The following is a 23,032-nucleotide window of genomic DNA, read 5'->3' on the forward strand; positions in this document are numbered from 1 at the left end:
ACGTCTTAGGGGAGCTGCTTCATACAATATTTGTAACAAAGCTTGAACAATTTGCCATAAACTTGTCTACAAAATCAAATGTTTTTTTATTTTTTTTCTTTATGCGTCGCTTTCGTATCTGTCTGTAAAGGTCCGCATACTGCTGAGTCCGGATGAGGCGAGCTTTAATATTTCATGAAAGGGCATCGACCCTCTGCCGTGCAACCGGCGGGCCTCAGAGACCCGCAGATGTGCTGCATCTCCCACAAGCTCCGCACGCACACACATTCGAAATATGCACACTCTGAAAAAAATAAAAATAAAAAACATTGTGGTGTGTGTGCTCTGTTCCCAGATTGCCCGGCAACAGCAGCAGCTCCTGCAGCAGCAACACAAAATCAACCTCCTGCAGCAACAAATCCAGGTGAGGCCCGCTTGTGTGTGAGAGCGTGTGAATGTGAAAGCGTCTTTCAGTTGTGTGCATGCATATGTGTGTGTGTGTGCGTGTGTGTGTGTCAGAGTGGCCCACAAAGGCAGTTTTGTGATTGTAATTGTTGCAGCTTTGCTCTGTCATCAGCACTCGGAGCCTGAATCAACATTGACTTTTATAGCAGCTCCGATGTACACAACTTGTGCAATCACCTAAAACTGGCCTGTGCACCATGATGGATTACAGCTAATGTGTTAGCAAGCATAAAGCTGTGCATTTCAAGTCAGTCGGCCGAGTGCATAAATGAGTGCCTTGCATCAAGTGATGAAACAAAGTCTTCTCAGTGAGGAAAAAAAAAGAGGGTCCTACCAGGTGCCTTTATGAATAGCCACTCATAGATTTAATTTCTGTGTAGGAATAACCTAATTATGTCTCAGAAGAATTTGGGCTGTGTTGGCAAAAAAAAAAAAAAAGACTAAAAAACAAAAGAAGCAAGTTTCCACTTTGCAGCTGCTCTGCAGAGGTGAGGGAGGAAAAGCAAGTGTTCATGCTGTTCTCCTCTGAGGGGAGAGGTGGCACAGACTAGCCAACTTTTTATGAAATATAACTTTTTAACTGATAGATTTTTGAAAGCGGATGAGTAAAGTTGAAAATAATGAGCAACTCGGCGCCACTTTACTGTTAAACAGGGGAAGCATAAGCATGTCTGTGTTTAATAGATCACAGTGACCCCCTGAACTTTTTCACATTTTGCCACATTATGACTGCAACTTTGTTTTCCATTAGGATTTTATGTGCTAACCTAATTCAAAGTGAATAGTTGTGCAGCAGAAGTAAAAGGGGTTTGTGGTTGTAATGCATAAGGGTGTCAATACATTTCCAACATTTTTTAATATTGGAAAATTTTCCCTTTTTTTTAGCCTTGTCCTGATTCTGAGAGATACTTTCAGCCTTCAACAGACCAAAGGACACATTTTTTTCAATTATCGTAACACATCCAGGTGGAACTCCTTTAATCCCAAACTCAGAACGCAAACTCAATTTCCAGTTTTTCGTCACATATTTGAAACATCCAAATCTAATCATGACCAGTATAAAGAAGAACCTTAAATAGACTCGCCGAGTTACTTGTCCTTTTCAATGTGAATCTTTGTCTCCTGCTTGAAAAAGGGGTGGGTATATATCTGAGCCTTTAAAAATAGACGTATTGTACTTTAGGGTGCTACACTGGAGCCTCTATTTTGGTCCAGGTGGCTTGGAACGAAGAGCCTGGGACTTTGTAAAGGCAGATGACACTGAATTTTAAGCTGAGAAAGCGGGGCTTTGTACCATAAAGAGACACTCTGTCCAAGAAGGAGCGCACACACACACATTCTCCTTCCCCCAAGAGTATAGCCATACACAGTTTGTGTGATAAGAGACCTTGTGATTGCATGTGCGTTGGACGTTTGTCTGTCCATGATTCCGTGCAAAGCAGTTTATTTGCTTTGTGCGAGTTAAAGTCGGCATTGTTCACGTTTTGTCTCTTTTGACAAAAAAAAAAGAAAGAAGAGAGCACATGTTTGTTTCTTAGGGTTCCTCTGTGCCTTCTTGATGCTTTCATTTCTTCACGAGTGCGTGTGTGTGTGTGTGTGTGTGTGTGTGTGTGCGTGTTCTGCTGCAGCTGTGTGTGTGTTAAGCTATAAACACGTCCGCTCATGATTCACTCCCTCACGACCCTGCCGAGACAAAGCTCTCTTTTCCCATGACTTTGCAACCTTTTCCCAAACAAGCGTCTCTCCATTGAACGCGCTCAACAATAGTTTCTCACAAGCAGGGGCAGCTGTAGGCAGACTCGTTAAGAGAGGGACACAATCAACAGGGGCTCATCACAGGAGCTCCGAAATCGCACATTTTCACATGAATATCACATAAACACGCGTGCGCGCACAGGACAAAAACGGGGCAAAAACGTAAAATATTGGGCACCGCTTGCTGGCGTGCACGTAGTCGGGGTAGAGTCGATGATCAAACACGCACTCATCATCAAAGACTTGGTCGAGAAATGCACTGCTTAATCATTCATGAAGAGATTGTCCGCACAATCCCACAATACAATGGCCTGCCAGAGCGAGGGCACCAGGTTCAGTGTGTTGGGGGGTGTGTGTGTGTGTGCGCGTACATGTGTGCGTGTGTGTTTTGTGCCAGCACGATAAGCCCCTTGTGATTGCGTTTCCCCCTAACGAGGCTGTGTTCAGCTGTCCCTCCGTTCACGCGCCTTCGTCCGTGTGCATCCCGTCCTTGGCTTTGTTGGGCTCGAACCCCCCAAAGGCCCGCGAAGAATGCTTTCAACCGTCCACTCGGAAGAGGTGATGAAACGAAACGAATTATAACGCTCATGAAAAAGAGAAGAGAGTGACACACATCCTCCATGTATGGAGGACAAATTATTTATTGTCCTTGTATTGGGTTTCCTATTTTGTCTCGTCCTGAAACCCCAAAAGAAGTTTGCAGCATTACTGCCTATTTAGGCGAAAGGCGCTCTCGGAATTAGCATGCAGAGGAAGTAATGATAGCAGCCCACGCTAACGATGTACAGCATCAACATTCGACAGTCAATCTAACTGATTATACGATGCCTTTTAAATCTAGTAGTTACTTTTTTAGCTTTTGACAGGTGTGAGCCACAACCTTTAATGTGTTTTATTGGGATTTGTGGTGAAAAAATTCTGCTTTGGCATTGATTTTCTGTAGCATGATGGCAGAGAGGAAAGCTGGTTAAAGGATTGGTTCTCGTCGGAGTTGCGTGATGAAAATAGCGTCATTATTTCCTTTATGTCTTTTACTCTTCCATGTTTATGGGTAAAACAGCCCCAATGACTCAACTTCCAGAAGCCGGTTCTTCAGCCAGAGAGCAGGATGGATAGTTTTGAGAAGCAATTGTCTGAGACGGTGAAGAAGTACAAACCATTAGACAAAAACACTGAACTCCTTCTGTCCAGTGCAGTGGATGAACATCCCAAAGGCACATTCTGCTCTTTATTTCTCCGATAACATGAGAAATAAAATGAGATGTCGCATCTCTTCAATCATTATTTTCTCCAAACTTATGAATTTGTAAAAGTCATTTGTTTCACAGGAACTAGTGGACCTTGAAGGTTTAGAAGCTGCAGAAGATTTCTACAATACAGCCAGAGCTGCAGTGGTAACACTTTATTTGAAGGGGGTTGAATAAGACTGTCATGACACTTTCATAAACATGACATAACACCTGTCATGAACATGAATAAGCCTTCATGAATATTTATGACTGTTGTCATAAAGCGTCGTTCGGTAAATTATGACACTTTTAATATAAAGTTGACATTATTCAAAATGTCTTTGTTATGACAACTTGACATTAACCAGGAAATCATCACTGTTCAAACTTTACCTTTAATAACATAAAGTTACCTAATTTTTAAAGTGAAATCAGTAATTATCTTATAACAAATTTATATCAGTAATGATTTCTTGGTTAATGTCAAGTTGTCATAACAACGACATTTTGAATAATGTCAACTTTGTATTAAAAGTGTCATAATTTACCGAATGAGGCTTTATGACAACAGTCATAAATATTCATGCAGACTTATTCATGTTCATGACAGGTGTTATGTCATGTTTATGACAGTGTCATGACAGTCTTATTCAACCCCCTTCAAATAAAGTGTTACTGCTGCAGTCGAATGGTTTTGGTCAAGATATAGTTGTGTGTTCACTTTTAAGCCGACTAGACCTCTAAGCCTGACCTGAAATCTAAACTAGCATAAGATGCGAGTCTTGTAAAAAACATTTTACCTGTTAGTTTATCCTCTGCAGATGAAAGAAAATTGACCTCCACTTTCTACATTCAATCCTGAGGTGCAGCTCTCGCGCTAATATAAGAAATCCCAACACAAGCGTGTGAATTATGTAGAAACAAAAAAAAACAAAAAAAAAAAACACGTTCCCTCACACATTACCTCCCGCTCGGGGCCATCTTGTTAAGCTGGAAGAGGTGAGCACATTTTCTTCGAGCTGCCTTTACTTTCCGTCTCGTTCTAATTAAAACGACTTGTCCACGAGGCCCCCACCCGGAGCTGCCCAGGACGGCTGCTGCGGCCGCGCGGGGAAGCGCGACGGGGATGAAAGGAGCTCACCTGCCGAGCGGCTCGGGGCTTACCTTGGGAGCGAGCGCACATGTTCAGAGAACAGCAGCGCACACAGACATTGTGTTCTGAAACAAGAGGGACGAGTGAATGAGAAAGCGTCGGCCCTAATGAGTCAAAAGCTAGTCAACCAAAACACACCGGCACAGACGAGCGTGCTCCGCGTGCCGTCTTTCATCTCATCAAGATTCACCGTTGCTGTAGGCTCCATATCAATGAATGAGAGGAGATTCAGAACAAAGTGAAAACCGCTTGATGCTTTGACTGGTTTAAGAAGGGTCAGAACCGCAGAGGACAGTCGCTAACAAGCTTGTTATCAACCTTGGTGGCAACTCTTCAGATCATGTCGACAGGAAGGGGGTGGGGAGGAGAAAGCGTCTTGTGTCGCCCACAAAAACACAGCGAGTACCTCTGTATCCCTTGCATAGCTGCACCTAGCCCAATTGGCTGTGTAATTGTTTAATCACAACCATTACACAGCAGCCCGAGTAATTTGTGCTTTCCGTTCACACTGTATGACTCTGTGTCCGTGCGCGGGCACACACACCTGTCCCACTGAGATTCTGCCACCCTTTCAAAGCCTGAAAAACACACATGTACACACTCTGGTCTGCGGATCCTTTGCCATGCAAGCGTTATTTCCTCCTGAACCGTGCCCCAGCTCTCACAGGGGACCGGCCTAATAGCGCCGTCCATAGAAAGTTAATGGACTAATATTAAACAGCGGCCATATCTCCGCATCTCTTTCTCTCTCTGCCCAAATTAATTATTGGTTCTATTGCTCGTACGTCACCTCTTCCGCAATAGGTCAACCAGGTCTTGCATTAATTGCCGTAACATATGGTCGCCAACAGATTTTAGCTGTGGGACTAGCACTTTAGCGGGGGCTATTTTTTCGCGCGCTCAGATGCGAGCCATATTGTGCGGCGCTGGCAGCTATTGTTCGGCGCATTAACTTCATAGAGCTAATTACTCCCCAATAATAACTTTACCTTGGAGTTTTTTTAGCGCACCGCGTGCCAACCAACCTGTTTCGCACCCCATATGTTAATTAGCGGCCACATCTTCATTATGCCGCAGCGGCGCTTTAAGTTCAAGCTGTGCCGCCTGGCGCGTGGTGAACGCAGCCTCAGCTCGCTGCCAATTATCCAACTCCTGCTCCCCTCTCTGAGTCTTCCTCACGCTCCTTCTGCCTATCTTGTTCATTCTGTTGTTTCTATCTGCTGCTTTTTTTTTTTACAAAGAAAAAAAAGTAGAAAAAAAAATCCTGAGAATTTGTCTTGCCAGGGTGAATTCTCTCTTCCCGTCCTCTTTGACCCTGTGAAAGTTCTCAAGATAAAGTCTCACACTTGTTCCTCGTGTATATTTGTGATTTTTCTTCTCCCCACTTCCCTCTTTTAACTTGGAGTGGCTTTCCTTTGTTATCTTTTGGAGCTATCACTGATTAGAGGAATTTTGCAGATGAGTCGCAGTCTTGTTTGCTTCAGGTTTCTCTCTCGGACGTGAAAGAGCGCGCAGAGCTTCTTATTCTCCACGTCAGCAGACTACAGAAGCAGCAGTGTGATCTTTTGTCAGTGTGTTCTGTAGGTTTTCATGTTTGCTCTGGGCCTGATGAGAAAGAAAAGCTGAGGAGTGCATTATTCCCCAAAGTGCCCACTGTTTCAGATCTCTCTTCCTTTATGTAAAAAAAAAAAAAATCTGGAAATTGTCTCATAGATCTGGCCTCTCTTTGTTCCTTTCAACATTATTTTTCTTTTCTTTCAGTCAATTCATCTTTGTCTCTGATTCCCGTTCTCTAGTTTACAGAGAACCCCTTCTTTTTTTCCCCCACACTTTAAAAGTTTGTGATGATCACAAAACTCAGATGCAAAAACTTTCAGTTCATTTTAAGGTATTACATTACTATGGGCTGATTATGAGGAGAACTTCTGTTCTTTTTGGATGTATGGAAATGGAAACAAAAACCTGGATATCAGGGCAAATGGAACAGAAGACATTGTAAATATCTATCTACCTCTGGGACGTTTTCATCTTTTATCACATTATGAACACAAATGTCAACATACTTTATGTGATATTTAACTGCAATAAAATAGTAAAATTTTATTTAACTATTTAAATAGTTAAAGACATGGTTATCCTTTAAACTGGCAGTCTGGACAAGGAGGTCATTTGTTTGAGAAGCAGGAAAAGCGCTTATGCTAACGGTATGATGGAAAACTGTCACAGAGCCAATCAGAGAGGATGATTTTTCTGCACAAGAAGTTGATCAGAGTTGATATAATCTTTTTCTTCAACTTCACATTGATGAAATATTTGAAAGAAAGTAAGAAAATATAAGTTGGAGAGCTGAAATACATAATCACAATGCTACTTGACATGCTATTGGCTGGCATTTCCAGCCAATAGCAGCCAATCCAGAAGCAACATTTATTTTCCTTGGTGCTGATTAGCTGTACTCCCCAGAGGAGAAAAGGAAGACTGAAGAGTTAGATGATGATGTCATTTTTATCCCAAACATATAGTAAAGAGAAAAATAAATAAATAAAAAAAAATCTAAGAAAATAAAAATAGGAATAAAAACCAAACGTAAACTAAAACGTTCATATTCAGTCAAAAAGGAGTACGAAGAAGCCGATGCTTATTGAACCCGACCTCCAGCTGACCCATCCTATGTGTACATAGTGTCAGCTTTGCAGTGTACTACAGCAGAAACTCTTGTATGTTGGTGTATATTTTAGGTTCTTCCATGACCAGCGTTTTCTGCTTTCCATGCGAGCGCAGCCCCTTTCATAGTCAACATGTATCTGTTCCAGTAAGCATGGCAGTGCTGCTCATCAGCTCCACAGCTGCTGCAGAAATATCTGCAACATATGGACCAGAGCGTTTCACTAGAAACCTTCTATATCTGCTTTGCTGCTTTTTGTGTCTGTCTTGTCCTTTTGTTGCCCCCCCTTACAGCCTGTTTTTTTTGTTTTTTTTATATTGTGGAGACTTGAATATGTTATGCAACAGTTCTGTAGGCTGATTAATGTCTGCCCATTGTGTGCAGGCTTTTTGTTAAAAGATCAAAAGAGAAGAAAAGATAAGAGAGGAGAGAAGCCTTGGATGCTTTGAAGGGTTTTCTATGATAATTTCAATTGCGGAGAGAAAGAAGCAAAGCCTCATGCGCGCGCTCTGACATCACACGCTCCATACGCACGTCTCAAACTTATCGTCCTGCTTTTTCCCTCTCCTCCCTTTGGTACAATACAGTTTAGCTAGCCAGCCTCGCTACTCCAGCATATGTCCAATTAGGCCTGAAAGGCAAAGCAGAACAGTTCTGTCTGTGATTCGTCCCCGCGGGGGTCCTGTCCGCTGCCTGATCGTGTGGCGCGCAGGCGGCACGGCGGTTTATGGTTAACCAAAAAAAAAAAAAAACAGTGGAGTAATTATTGTTTTTGGTGTAAGACAAGAAGAAGAAGGCGGGGGTAGGGAAGTTGCTTGAAGAGAGCGCCGTTCTCCCTGCGCTGTGATAGTTTGATTACAGTGCTGCCGGCGGTCACATGCCAACACATAGGAGCAGCAGGAGAGGATGGCAGGGTGGTGGTGGTGGTGGTTGAGGGGGGGTGTACTTACTGAACATTGTAAAAGCGCTGTTAGTACTGAGTGACACCGTCTCCAACACTAACCACTTCAAGTGCTGAGATATTACCTGATTGTACCGTGGCACCACCAGCACCACCTTCCTTATGATTGTGCTGCAGTTTCCGTCGTTCCAGATCAATTTTCCACATCAGACAGCTTTTACCTGCCCATTATCCTATTCAGCCATTACCTCTCTGGCCTCCTGGCAAAATACAAGCGACAGAACACAGGAAGGGAGGGAGATGAGCTGCGAGGAGAGAAGAGCGCTTCCAAGCCAGAAACATGCAGGTCAGAGGCTTTAAGGGTTGGATTTGACGGAGGGGTATTTCATCAGTTTGTCATTTTAATCTCCACAAACCTGTCCTGTTTAGTCCCCAGTGCTGCTCTACGTTTAAATAAAGAGAAAAAAGTATAGACGCAATGTGTAGGGTAAGTGGTGAAGCTGAAGGACCTGCTTCTACTTCTCATTTATTTCTGTACAGTGTAGGCGAGTGCTGTATTGTTGCCATCCCGAAAGATTCAACAGCAAAACCGGTGGCCTCGCTCCGACTTCAGCATCACACCGGTTCTCATGTAGAGAAGATCCGTTTCATATCCACCTTCCTCCTCTCTCTTCCCCACTTTCCCTCTCATCCTTAGCTGTCACTCAGTCCATCACATGCGAGTCTTTGTGTGTTGTTTTTGGCAGAACGCTGTTTAGTGCAACCATCTGTCTCCTCCTTCTCTCTCTCTCCTGCCGTCTCTGCCAAAGTCACCCAACGGAGGAGACTTTTTTCTTTCTTTCTTTCTCTTCCTCCGTCTCCTTTTCGAATCCTGGAAACCTTATGAAGTCGTATGGCTCTCTGCCGATGGGCACGCGCAGAGGGCTGGGTTAGCGAGCGTTTCGGTTCGGTGCGGAGAGAAGAGAGAGAACATTATCTTCCAAATAAAAGTAAAAGCCCAGCTGTTACGTTTTAGTGAACTGTCCTTGTGGCTCAAAGTGATGGGATGGCAGGTCTTTTTTAGTTTCTTTCTGCAGTTTCTAATGTATTTTGAGGTAAAACATAAGAAATCTGCTAGGCGGCTGACACCATCATAGACATAAAACAAATAAACATTTCAAATATATATCAATGGAATACAATTAAACATAAAAAAGACCAGATTTTTAACATTTATGTTGTTTATTTTTCCTTAATCACTTGGTTGGTCTGGTTCCCTGACTGTGTCAGAGGTGATTTGTTTGACAGGAACAGGCAAATGGGATATTCATAATTTCATAATTAAAACAAGAATAACCCAGATCTTTTTAAGGCAACAAAGCAGATGAGCTGCGACAATATTACAAATAAAAATGTCAAAAAAAAAAATAACAATCATCAATGTTCTTTTCAGAGACAACATCCAGTTTTTAAGCTAAGTGATGTGCTTCCTCACTTTGTACATGCACGCTAATGTTTCTGTTTTTCTTTCCACCTCTTTATTCTTTTATCTTCCATCCTTTCTTACCACTCTTACCCACCAACGTCTTCTCCCTCCTTCATCAGCAGGTCCAGGGCCAGCTCCCTCCACTGATGATTCCCGTGTTTCCTCCTGACCAGCGGACCCTGGCGGCTGCCGCAGCCCAGCAGGGCTTCCTAATGCCCCCTGGCTTCAACTACAAGCCTGGCTGCAGTGAGTGGCATCAACACTCACACACCTACAGTTTTCTCGCACTCTTACATTTGAACAGGGTAGAATGATTACACTTGGACTAAGAACTTAAGTGGATTTAAAAAAAAAGAAAACAAATGTTGCAGAAATCTGGACGTTTAATCAGTCTTATCTTAGTATAAGTCCATAAACTTTATATAGGATCAACATCATTCAGGAACACAAACTTTAAATTGAATAGGAAGACCAACTTTCTTATCGTAAAGTGTTAGGCCACTGTAGATTTAGAGGGAGCCGACCAAGAAAGAAGATCTTCAAGCTAAACAAATGGCAACTGTAGAAAGGTTTTATTGTCAGATGACTCAAGTATTAAGCTGTTTGGCCAAAATGAGAAAAACTGTATTTGGTAGAGTTCAGGTAAGGCTTTAAACCAAAGAATATTGTAGCTTCCTTGTGGTGTGAGTCAGTTTTACTACTTGTGACACTGTTGTTGCACAAAGGGAATAGAATAATGGAGGAGTACCTCGAAATACTCCCATTTTACCTCAAATAATCAAATGACCGGTGGTTAAAACTTTGACCAAATTGGGTGTTTTAACAGGACACTCGTCACAAATGCACATGAAAAGTGGCTGGTTCCTAGAATGACCTCAACCCTGTTTCCTTAAAGCCTGGTGCCAAGAAGTTACCCAATTTAGGCAATCCATTTCATATCTGATTGAAAAAGAATCACTGAAATTGTTTTCTGTACAATTATGCCACCCTAGAAAAAGAAGGTCTTGAATTAATATGCTATCCAGGCCGGTGAGGAGCGTTTGTAACTCTGACTGCATGTGGAGTCAGGAAGAGAGGCGACGCTCAGAGAAAATAACTTTCATGTTTCAGTTGTTGTCCACCAAGAAAGGTAGAAGCTGAGCGTTCTCCCACATGACGAGTCTGGTTGCTTCCCAAAAGGCGAGCTCGCCCTTACAACAACATCTCCCTCCTAATAGAAAAACCAGTCCAAATACAGCCTTCCTGTTTACACTCAGTATCTCTCCCGCTTTCACTCAGTCCTTTTGGCTCCTTCCTTTTGTCTTGTCTATTTTTTGACATATAAAAGCAGCAAAATGAAGGCGTTCTGCAGGACTTTTTTTTTTTTTTCTCTTGGCCATTACACTCCGGCTGTGTGGCAATGTGTTGTTTACCATGATAGCGAGAGAGAGACAGAGAGAAAGAGACTGTTGCTTGCCAGGGGATGCTGGGAATAAATGCACAGTGGGGGGGTTAGCAGAAGGGGGGTAGGGGGGTGGTAATGTGACCTGCCCCAGGTTCTCCTCACATTAACACGGGACGCAGCCAAAACACGTTTCCAACACAGCCCACATGCACTAGCGCACACGCAGACACACAGATCGAGAAGACGAAATTCATCGAAAGAAACTTCAACAATAGCGCACAAGAACACAGACTGGTGAACCACCGGAACACCCGCCCCAAACCCCGCCCCACTTAGAGTTTCACAGCTTCCTAAACAAGTCCACTCCATTTTAATTAGTGCCATCTTCACCCACACCCACGGCCCACGTAAATACCCTAACAAGTAGTGGGCCTGTCTTTTCGCTGCCTCAGCCAACTCCAACCGGACTGGCACACTGTCGCAGGCCAAGCCGCCCCTGAGAAAACTCTCTGGCAACTTTGGAAGTTGTTGTGAAGCGATGCGGTTTGGTGCGGCAAGCTCTAAATAGGACATGTGTAGCATTGTGCTCTGACATATTCTCATGGCGCCGCTGAAGATATGAATAGATATTATGCGTGCAGTATGGACTTCTAAGCACTGCTCAGCTTTCCTTGTTTGGACAGCATCAAACACGACTTTCTTTGGCTAAAACTGAAAAGAGACATGCAAAATTCATACAGTCACATTTTCAAATGGATTTCATTTAAATGTCTTGACATTTTAGTCAGTAAATCAACCATAAACTGATGATTACTTTATACAATGAAACAGTGAAATTCTTTTTCGCCCTGCAAACAAGGTAGAATCGATCTTATAATCAGAATTTGTCACACAAAGTGAGATTAATACAACACTGCAAATCAGGGCAAACAGTTAAACAGCCGTAGTGATGGTGACAATAAGCTGCAGATATTAATACAAATGAAAAATGATTGACTGGGTTTTTGCAGTTTATGCCCATGTCTTCACACGCAATGAGGACTAAAGTAACAAAGTTTGAAATAAAACTAAAACATCTCCAAAGGTCTCTATTGGAGATCTACATCCAAGGATGGCATCTTAAAGTAACAGTGTTTCCATAACAACTGTTAGATGCTGTTTTGATGAATATTTGGAAGGAAACATTTTCTGTCCCACCATCACAAATGTAAACAGGTACGGTTCAGTAATCTCTACTATGACTAACTGTATCCACGTTCTTTGCTGTAGATAAAACTAAGATAATTCTCCAAAAACATTTAAAATTGATCTGTCGTTAAAAAGTGGAAAATATTCTCAAATCAAACGTTTACCAATTTTAGAAAATGTTTCCTGCACCTAAAATAATAGATCATGTTTCTGTTGAAGTGTGTTCAGAAGCTTTGTCCAAAGGTCTGGTGAGAAATTTTGGAACCACTTTCACGACTTTCCTAAAAGCCTCTCTTGACGTTCAAACCGGACTGGGCGACATTTGCTCTTAACGATTTTTCCTATATCTCAAGCTGTGTGAAACATGACACCAGGTCGAGACGCACCGTCCCTGCTTTATTTCTCCCTCTTCGCTCCATTCGTCTTCGTCTTTCGTCTGGTTGTCGGTGAGAAATCTCAGCCCGGCTCGCCTCTGTCCCTGAGCCAAGAGCAACATGTTTGCTTTTCCCTGTCCCTCTCCCTTTTGTTACAGCAACCCCCAGGAGGAGCATAAATATCCACTGGACTCATGTTTGCTTAGGAAGCAAGTAGAAAAGACCAATCTCCTAGAATACACAGTCCTGAAATAATTCGTTAATCCCTCCTGCCCTCTCCCCACTGGAAACAAGAATGTCTCGGTTTCGCTTTTCGTTGTTTTTCGTCTCTAAAGAGATGGGAAAATATGTTGCAAGGAGAGTCTGGCTTATGCTACGCTAGGATGCATGCAAACACATACAGATTTACATACACGCAGCGCTGGAGCCAAGAGGCTGACCCCTGCTCTGAAGGTTCAGGCCAGAGACGCAAGTTCAAGCCCAGAGAACATTCTCAAGTTTTCTCCGCGAAGACTGAAGTTTTCCTGGATGAAATAAAGCCTGACCTCCTCATGTAGTGCACTGTGGTTAGCTGGTATTTTTAAACACAAATCAGAGCGGCATGTTTATACAATATGATCATAATTAAACAATATCCTTCCCACATTCTCCCCTCGTCATCCCTGACCTCTTTGTTCCCCCGTCTCTGCCTCTCAAAGTAATTACAGCCTATCTTGCACCTACTAACTAATAACACGACTCATCCTTTTTCCTCCGTGCTGTCGTCAGTTCACTCCTATTATGTCTGTTTCATACGTCTATTTTTTCATTTATTCTTCCTGGAAGAGGGAAAATCCTTAGATTAGAAGAAGAAGAAGAAGAAGAAGAAGAAGAGGCTAACTTATGAAAAGTGAAAGATGACAACATGAGGAAACAAGGGGGCGAGCACCTGAAGCAGAACAAACAGCCGAGGGTAGACGATGGAGGAGGGGGGGCTAGCAGCAATCGGTGTTCACGGCTCTTAATTACGGCGCTGGGGCCGGCTTTATCAGAATCCCCTCACCTCGCTGCTCTTTGTCAGGGGGTATTAAGGAGGAGGACACACAATCGGGCTTTTCATTAGGGCCATACCGGCACGGCACACAAAGGAGGGCTTTAACAGCTGCAGAGAGGGACTCAGGTGGTAGGAGGAGGAAGAGGAGCAAGGGATGAAGGTGGGATGAGTACAATAAAATGATGCACGAAAACAGTGGGAGGGCTTTAAGGGAAGTAAAACAAGATTATTTGGGTTGGGCTTTTAACGTTTATCGTGATAAATTTCTTATCGTGATATGGTCAAGAATGTTTTTCAAGAGCATTATTTGTGTTTTTTTAGAGGCTGTAACTGCTGTGACATGCACTATACACTTAGGAATGACGTACTAAATAGTTCTTATTGTTACTTTTACTCTTATTACCACACTATAGACAAATACCATGATAAAACCACACAAGGATAAAAACAGAAACTAAGGAGCAACTGGTGCATGAAACACACCTGAATGATGTTTTAATGTAAGGCTGCAAAGTAAAAAACATATATATTTGTTATCCTCAGGTGACCCCTACCCTCTCCAGCTCATCCCCACAACAATGGCCGCCGCTGCCGCCGCCACGCCCGGCCTGGGGCCCCTGCAGCTACAAGTAAGTCTGCATCACCCGCTAAAATACGCCAGAGGGCAAGCATGCAACTCGAATCAAACGACTTTTAGACTCTCAAGCAAACACTTTTCAGTTCCCCCACACCCACCCCCCCTTCTTCCTTGGTGAATGCGGTCATTGTGAATAAATTCCTAAAGCCCGGCAGCGTTCGCACAACATACTGCTGCTCCGCGCACAGCCGCAAGCAGAGTGGCGGGCAGGAGGGGACGCACAGCTGTCACTTTCAGCCAGAGTGTTGGACATCCGAGAGAGAGAGAGACAGCCGGAACGCGATCTCCATGATCAGACATGAAAAATCACACGGATCTGACAAATGCAACCTTAGCCTTTGGCTTTTCCTGAGATAAAAAGGGAATGAGATTGATGTTGTCCTGCAGAGCGGCTGACCGGGGTCAGCACACGTAGGGCAGAGTTATTCAGATAAACCATATTGATTAATCCAGACGTTTCCCTCTCTGGTCACAGCAAACATTTAACTTTTACTTGTCTTGAAATTGGCTTTGGATCTAGGAAGACAGAAACTTTCATGAGAGAATAGTAGAGCTGTATTTAACTTAATCAGAAGACGTAAGTGAAATAATGTAGCAATAATATTCTTAATCAATAGAGAATAAAATTATTTTCTGACACCATTATTCAAAGATGGTATTAGAGGAAGCATACATTTATTGCTTAGCAGCTCAGTGGAAGATCAGTGAAAATATATTCAAATAAACTCCAGTAAGAGTTCATTAAAATCACTTCTGGGGTCCCTCAAGTTTCTGTTGTTGGTCCTAAATTATTTATACTGTATATACTGTAAATTATTTATACTGTAACGAAATCTGAACTGTTTCATTTTTGTTTTATTTGCATATAAAACTAATTCATGCTGCTCTGGAAAACACATAGAAGGAAAAATAAACTTTCTTCAAAATGCTGAAAAATGTTCTTTTATCTGCAACTATTGTTAAAATATAGGTGAATTTATATGTCTCTGCATATAAAGATAGTTTCCTAAATATTTACAGCTATCTGCATGCTGACAGCAGCCAGTTTAGGTCTAAACAGTGAAGGCAGGGGTGCAGAGGGAAACCATGGAAAGAGTCATCTGCTATCCCACTCAGAAGCAGGATGGCTGTGTGTTTGGTCCATTTTCAAGCAGAACATCACACACTTTCACCACAATTCTCACGGGCTCTGTGGCCCTCCTCTCTCAGAGGTTAACAGCCTGTACGGGTGTCCCATCAGCTGCCTTTCTAAAACACATTAATCTCCGGTATTGGGCTCGTCACCTCTGCCTCCTTGATGTGAATAATTATTAAATGTAACACATGTGCACACACAGATGTCTGGCAGTGTGCAGCTGTTGTGACACACGCAGGTTGTCATGTACATTAACACGTCTTTTTTGCTGACCGCAAACACACACACACACACAGAGAATGACGGGAAAATGCGGGTTAAGGGGTTAGACACAGTGCGCGCGTAATACATTTGCACCTGTCAGCCAAACGTGCCGCCCATATGCTACACACTACAGGGAGAACGCAAAAGCTGTGTAACTCTATCATGGAGAACGGGCCCCGCTGTCGACACTGATTTCATTATTACTCGTGTGTGTGTGTGTGTGTGTGTGGGTGTGTGTGGGTGTGTGTGTGTGTGTGTGTGTGTGTGTGTGTTTAGCTGGAGAATAATGTTCTCTGTCTGTGCTTCAATCTAGCTGTCCATATGTTCGCTTAAAATCAGCTCAACAGCTTTGTCCACCTTAGTTTTTTTTTTCTTTTTTCTACTAGTTTTGAGAGGTTAAAAAACACACCACTAGTAGAAAAACAAATCATCTCAGTAACAGATTTTGCCCTCACACTGACAGAGTCGCCTGATGAGATTAGGGCTTCGTCAGAGAGGAACAGATTTGCCCAGGCTAACACGAGTGCAGATGTCTCAGCGTGGATGGATTTCCTTCGGGGCTGTCATGGCGCCCTCATTTGATAAGGAGGTGTTTCTGATGCCGAGACGAGACGCGGCGATAACCTCAGTGCTTCCGCAGAGAGAGGAGACACACACGCACAAACACACACACACACACACATTTGACACGCTGCGTCACAAAGGCACCAACAAAAACAAGCTAAAAGTGCCTGGTTAACATGCAGAGACATAGTGATTACATATGCTAATATTCTAATTGCTACAATGATTTGAGTACTTTCACCACAATGCTAACACTAATATGAAGGCAATATGAAGCTGCTGTAATCGCACTATTGAAGGGCATCCTAGACCCCTACTGACACAATGTAAGATCTGAAGCAGTTGGAAGCGCCCTGCTGTCGACAACAAAGGGCTGCCAACTGTTTCCATTTCTGCTAATTCTTAATTAACCTTTATGTTAGGAAGGGAGAAAAATAGATAAAAAGCAAATAAGGGCCACGAAGTAAGCAGCGTTAACCTTTTAAGACCAAAACATTTCAAAATTTCCTGGTATTTCCGTCAGGCCAGACAGAGCAAACCTTAGACTTCTCACTCTCGTCCTTTGGATATCTTTACGAAACAAAACTTTAAATGATCTCCAAGTCATAAGTCATGATCTAGTAGACAGTAGGCCAGACACTGAAGATCAACATAGATGTTGCCTACAGAATAGTTGCACCCAGCTGAGTCTTTGCTGTATGTGCTTTGAAACCATAAAGATATGTTGTTGTTTAAGGGGCTGCAGTGACACTTGCTTAGACGAATTATGTCAATTGTTATTTAAATCTCTATTTGAATTATGCTATCTGTATTTTTTTTTTCCTCCAACAAATGTTCGCTGGCGTTAAAAACTCTGCTAGGTAATGAAGTATGAACTTCCACTGCAAAATTTTAGAAAACATTTTTAAAACCATGGTAAAGACTACTTTGTAGGGGTGGCCATTTATCACATCGTTTATCATTTATCGTGATAATTTTTTCTATTTTTTTTAATTCATCGTCACAGTAAATTCCAATTGATGTTTTTTTTAAATTCCCAGAAACTGTCCATCTTCTCTGTTTTATTTTCTCCACTGTTTGTTGAATGAGTATTGTTACATTTGAAGTTACGATTAAATATCCGTTAACGTGTGCAGAGTAGTGATACAAGTCACAGTTCTTTATATGTGACTGGTGTCATAAAGCAGCCTAATGCAGATGGGAATGTTTCTCAAGAGCAGTTTTGTGTTGGTGGGGCTGCAATTACAGTGGCGCAGTCACAACCATAGAGTTACCTCAAATAAATAGTTCTTATCGTCACATTCAGTACCAATAGTACCACAAAATATAATGGGAAAACTTTAAGTCCATATTGCAAACCCCTTCTCCTTTGTCTACCTTTAGGTTCATTACACCAGTGGAGGAGGAAAAATCTAGCAGATGAGCTGGCATTGAAAAAAAAACCATGTTGTATGAACAACTTTTGATAGATGATGGTGGCTCTCTTCACAAACAGCCGCTGCGTGTTTTATTGTTATTTCCATAATGTTGCTCTCAAGCGAAGGCATTCTGAAACTATTCCCCTCGTCGACTGATGCATACTCTAGATAAGAGGCGAGGAATCATGCTTAGAAATGCGGCTTTTGACCAGATGACACTCCACAGCAAGTGAATACACGGGATAAAAGACAACTAAGAGGAGATCTCTCAAAAGCCCCATGATAAGTGCATTTCTTAGAGAAAATGTTTTAATCTCTGTGATTTAAAGCTCTTTCTGTCATCTTCTTTTCTAACAGCCTCCATAGAAATGTGCAGACTAGCTCTTCCAGTCAATAGTGGCTTAACACAGAATCCTCTACAGAAGGTTTTTAAGGCAATGGAGGCTTTGGAGTGTGCAAAGGTTGGCATTTAGCATCTTAATCTGAGAGATGAGTGGGACATTGTGCATTAGAGCATATTAATCTGACTCCCTATTGACCCTTCATACATTGATACAGTTATCATTCACATCAAACAAATGGCGAAAGACAGACTGGGGAATGTTGATAATGCCATAAAGGATGAACATCCAGAGGATCAGTTGAAGGGAGGAACTGATAAAAAAAAAAGGGTGGAGAAGGAGGTAGGTGGATGTGTGAGAGGAAGAAAATGCGTGTGTGCATGTGTGTTATAAAGAGGGTCAACAGCGTGGGTCAGGCATCATATGGAGAGGCAGATGTTGGAACATATTGTCCTAGATTATCGCACTGTACTCCGGAGACATAGATGGACGAACAACGGGTAGACAGATAGAGAGGAGGAAGAGGAAGGGGGAGAAAAGAGGAAGGAACAGATGAGAGGAGGAAGAGGAGAAATCAATGGAATAGCTTGTCTCTGTACAAAAACCTTATCTAAGAAGGAGCGGAGTAACAGCGAAGCAGTTTTCCTGGACATGGGAATTCTGTCTGTGTTGGTATCTCTCCTACCGGAGGTGATAATTGATTCCTAGAAATATTCCGAGATAAGCTGGAACAAATGGTGGGATCAATCAAGCCTGTACAGATAGCTGGTATGCTAGCAAGGTCCTGTTTTTGTGTTTTCTATCACAACTTTGAAACCGAATCAAACTCTAACACAACTTGATTCTTTTATTGTATTATGTCAACAAAACGCCTTTGAGCTTCTTATTTAGATTAGTGAACAAACAAAGCCATGAAGACAGAGGAACACAGCAGACAGGTGGAGGATAAAGCTATGGAGAAGTTTGAAGCAAGTTAACGTTTCTATGGCAACTGTGGAGGAGCTACAGATATCCACAGCTCAGGTATGGACAGGATGGAAAGATGGATGGAAGTAAAGGCATGAGACCGTGGCAGAAGACTGACTCGAAACATACAGCTAGAGCTTCATCAAGTTATAGTCTTGAGTTAGAACGGCCTAATCAAAGTAAGGACCAAAATTCATTCAAGAATCTGTTGCAAGACTTAAAATTATTCTTAAATTGGCTGGTAAAGCTGGTGGAGAACAAACATTAAAAAAATCTAAAATATTAAAGTCCTATTTAAAAAAGCACTGTGTCTATGCTTTAAAAATAAATTGAGTTATTACATAATTATATTTTTGTTTTTGTTTTATTGCTATTGAAGTCTATAAATGCTGGCTTTGTTGTCTCTCAAAGTACCAGAACATTTCATCACTGGGAGAAATGCACAGTGGTGGAGGACAATCCATTTAGATCCATACAAACTCCATGTAAACAATACACTTTGCTAGCTAGCTCAGACAGTGAGGATCAAGTGAGTTTGTAATCTGTCTAAAGCTGCAGATTATTGACAATGACTCAAATACACACACACACACACACACACACTGACTGCAACAGGATACACACTGTACAGAGTCAATAGTGCTAATACCAAACAGTCACCCTATGTCTTGAGTTTGGGATCTCCAATAGCCTCACATTGTCCATCAATAGGGCTCCTATTGCCACACACACACACACACACACACACACACACACACAGTGTGTCAGCGAGGGCAAGAAGCACTCACTGACCACTAAAAATGTTAACAAGAGCTTACACAAACATATGCAGATGTTGCTGGTCTCACATTAGGGGATTAAGGACAGAAGGAGTGAGAAGCAGGTCTTAATGGACGTACACACACACACACGCACACACAGAAAGCGCAGCAGTATGCCTGGCCAGAGAATGACATTTTAAATTCCTTGGTCTCATCCAGCAACCTCGATTGAATTTTCTCCCCCTCTCACTTATTGTTTGTGTGTGTGTGTGTTCACTCCTCCAGTCACCCCAGGGGGCTTTGCGCTGTCACTTCCTGTTTGTTGACATGCATGTCGTCGTGGCGACGCTCTGGGCACACTCCGCAGTGCCGCTGCCCTCTGCACTGTGCGTATGTGCGTGTGTATGTACATGTGTGCACTCAAACGGGTGCGTGTGTGTCATTTCTCGCCGGCCCATTGAGCAGCCTTTGAGTGACGCGGGCCTGGCCTTGTAATGGAACTCGATTCAGTCCACAAATAAAGAGGCCTTTGAACCACTGGTCCGAATATGGCAGGAAACACACACGCACACACACACAATCAAAGATGCACAAATTCATACACACCCGCCTGTGGTGCACAGGCTGGAGGAGTTTGGCTAGTGGTGAGGGGAGTTCATACTTGGTTGCACCTCCACCCCTCCGCCCACCACCTCTCCTCCACCTCTTTTCCAGGAGCTACAGTGCAGCTAATTGAAGAGAAATGAGGGAGCAAGTAGCTGATCAGATCTCAGCTAGCTGGCCTCCACATCCAGTGATTCATGACGGATCTGCTGGCTTAAAAAATACCGCACCCAGTCCATATAATGTACATGCTACCTTGGTAAAGACACCAAGAAATAAATACATCTGGAGTCATTTCAGTGTGCATTCCAACCAGCCCTGATGAGTCTGCTTTAATCAAGCTCTGGTTCATTTGGGGAGGTGTGAATGCACAATTGAACTCTGTTGCGGACGAGGACCAAAAGAGCAAACGCTGGTCTGCCTAAAAACCTAAGACCTGGCTCGGTTAAAGTGAACTCTGGTGCGGTTTGAATGCCTGTGTGAATGCAAATGGACAGGAGACCGCTTAACTAACTATAGGGATAATCATAGCTATAGTTGATCACTGTTTGAGTAATGTCACTCTGTCAAGCCTTTTCTAACCTTGTTCAGAAAAAAATAAGTTATAAAAGTATGTGTGACTCATGCAGATATCGTAGCACGTCAGTATCGGTATCGGACAATTCTCAAAGATGTGATATCTGTATTGTATCGGAAGTAAAAAAAGAAAAAAAGTTTCATCAGGACACCCCAAGTGATACACTACAGCAAAAACATAAGATGTTGTGATATATCTTGTAAACTTTTGAGGAAAAAAAATCAAAATGATTTAAAAAGTACACACAAAAATGTTAAGAAACTTTTTTTTTTTTGGCATAAACTCAGTTTCACATTTCAGTAGTTTTCAAGTGTAAAGTTTCAAGGTATTCATCAGGGATAACCAGAGATGTGATTCTTCCTTTGGTAAATAATTGATTTCGCTGGAATGACTGGTATCCTTTCTTTAAAAAAAAAAAGAAAAAAAAACTAAAGTAGAAATTCAGCAATAGCAATAGAAAAGGGAGGCAATTGTAAAAGAAAACATGTTTCTGTTGTATTACTGGAGTGTTTATTATTGCAGCCACTTGTGATGGACGTAGATTCCTCCCCAAAAGTATGTCTTTGTTTCTTTCCAGAGATTAATCTCTTTATTTGAGATAGCAGAGGAGAGCAGGAGGTAACATGGCTGTCAGCAGTGATACAGAAAGAGGTACAAGCAGACAGAAAAGCATGATGAAGAGAAGAAAATAATGGTGACAGCATCTCTTCCTTGTCCATTTGCATAAACCAGCCTTTGTTTGACGCCGGTGGCCGGCAGCCAACCGCCAACAGAAGGACGGAAGTTAAACTCAGAAAAAGAAAAACGGTGATCTTCATCCAGAAAATTATTCCACAAGAAATAAATAACAATTATAACTATTCAAAAAAAAAAAGAAAAACACACACACATCAGTGACTTCTCTCTAAACTAAGCATTCTGTTGCTCCTCAGAGGGAGGAATAACAATTCGGAGGAACGCAAGACGACACGGCGTCTGGGAGATTTGTATTAGAGCACATGAAAGCAGCTGAGCTTTGCAGGATGGGTTTGATTGAGACAGAAAGGAACACTGAAGCTTTTTCCAAGTTGTGATCGTGTGTGTGTGTGTGTGTGTGTGTGTGTGTGTTGCCTCGAGGAAAAAAAAAACAAAAACAAGTGAATTTACCAACACAGCATCCTGCAGCATAATGCCTTAAATTAATTAGAAACTAATTAAATACAAAAAAAATAAGACTCAGAAAGCTGTGTTTTTGTTTCCTCCACAACAGTTTATTCAATTAATTTATCTTTATTGGACTATATTGCTGCTCTTATTGTAACTAAGCTAAGAGTGACACACATTTTCTCTTTTCTCTGTATCATCATGATTTTTTTTTCCCCACCTTGTGCCAGAGCCAGGCTCTCCGGCATGACCTCGATAGCCAGAATGTTTGCCTTTCTCCCACGATGCACCTGGAGGGGACATGCCCATCTCTAGGCCTGTCAGAGAGGCTGTTAGCGCTTCTCCCATGGGGTGAGGGAGGGGCTTTGGGGGGTGACAGTAGAAATGTCCCTCTGTCACACAAACAGAGGCCGGGCCACTAATGGCCTCCTCTTCTGGAGCTTTTTAGTTGCCTTCTTCCTTTTTTGTGTGTGTGTGCGCTCTTAAGTATTCATTTATTCATGTCTTCCTTTTCTTTCCTCCCGCTCCCGTAACCTCGCTCCTCTTCCTTTCTTCTTACTGTCCACTCCTTCAAACCCGCCCGGCTCTCTCCCTCCCGCCTCTCTGACCTGGCAGCAGTTGTACGCAGCTCAGCTGGCGGCCATGCAGGTCTCCCCGGGGACGAAGCAGCACGGTGGCAGCCTCGCGCCCCAAGCCAACCTGGGCGCTCACTCCCCACCCACCAACTCACATCCACAGGGCGACAAGAACCGCAGCTCCCCACCTTCAAACAAAAACAAGGTAAGATGGGGTAAAAAAACAAAAACGAAACAAAACTCCAAAGGCCTTGTGTTTGCGCTTGTGGATGTGCATGTTTCTGTGCTCAACACACAACAGCAAGAACCCATCTGCAAGATTACCTGTCATGTATTTCTATATGTTATGTAACTTAGGGCAATGCTGAGTGTATCACCGCACCTCACCCTGAACACACGGTAACCTCCCATGCTGTGAAGACGCTTTTTTTCAGATAATAGTTAAAGTAACTCAAAT

The 23,032-nt window shown here is 42.7% G+C and overlaps 1 protein-coding gene across 11 annotated transcripts in view; it reads left to right on the forward strand.

The window, feature by feature from the left end:
* sox5 (SRY-box transcription factor 5) overlaps positions 1-23,032 on the forward strand; it is a 245,942-nt gene that overhangs the window by 204,334 nt on the left and 18,576 nt on the right. For 8 of the 11 annotated variants that reach the window (XM_016663484.1, XM_007577582.2, XM_007577529.2 and 5 more), the window contains 4 exons: positions 335-403; positions 9,732-9,858; positions 14,135-14,220; positions 22,616-22,780. In XM_016663484.1, the coding sequence (XP_016518970.1) occupies positions 335-403; positions 9,732-9,858; positions 14,135-14,220; positions 22,616-22,780 (447 nt within the window). The remainder of the gene's footprint in view (positions 1-334; positions 404-9,731; positions 9,859-14,134; positions 14,221-22,615; positions 22,781-23,032) is intronic. The other 3 variants (XM_007577548.2, XM_007577589.2, XM_007577555.2) reach the window with 2 other exon arrangements.

Source organism: Poecilia formosa, unplaced genomic scaffold (genome assembly GCF_000485575.1).
Source record: "Poecilia formosa unplaced genomic scaffold, Poecilia_formosa-5.1.2 Scaffold9, whole genome shotgun sequence".
Lineage (NCBI taxonomy): Eukaryota > Metazoa > Chordata > Actinopteri > Cyprinodontiformes > Poeciliidae > Poecilia > Poecilia formosa.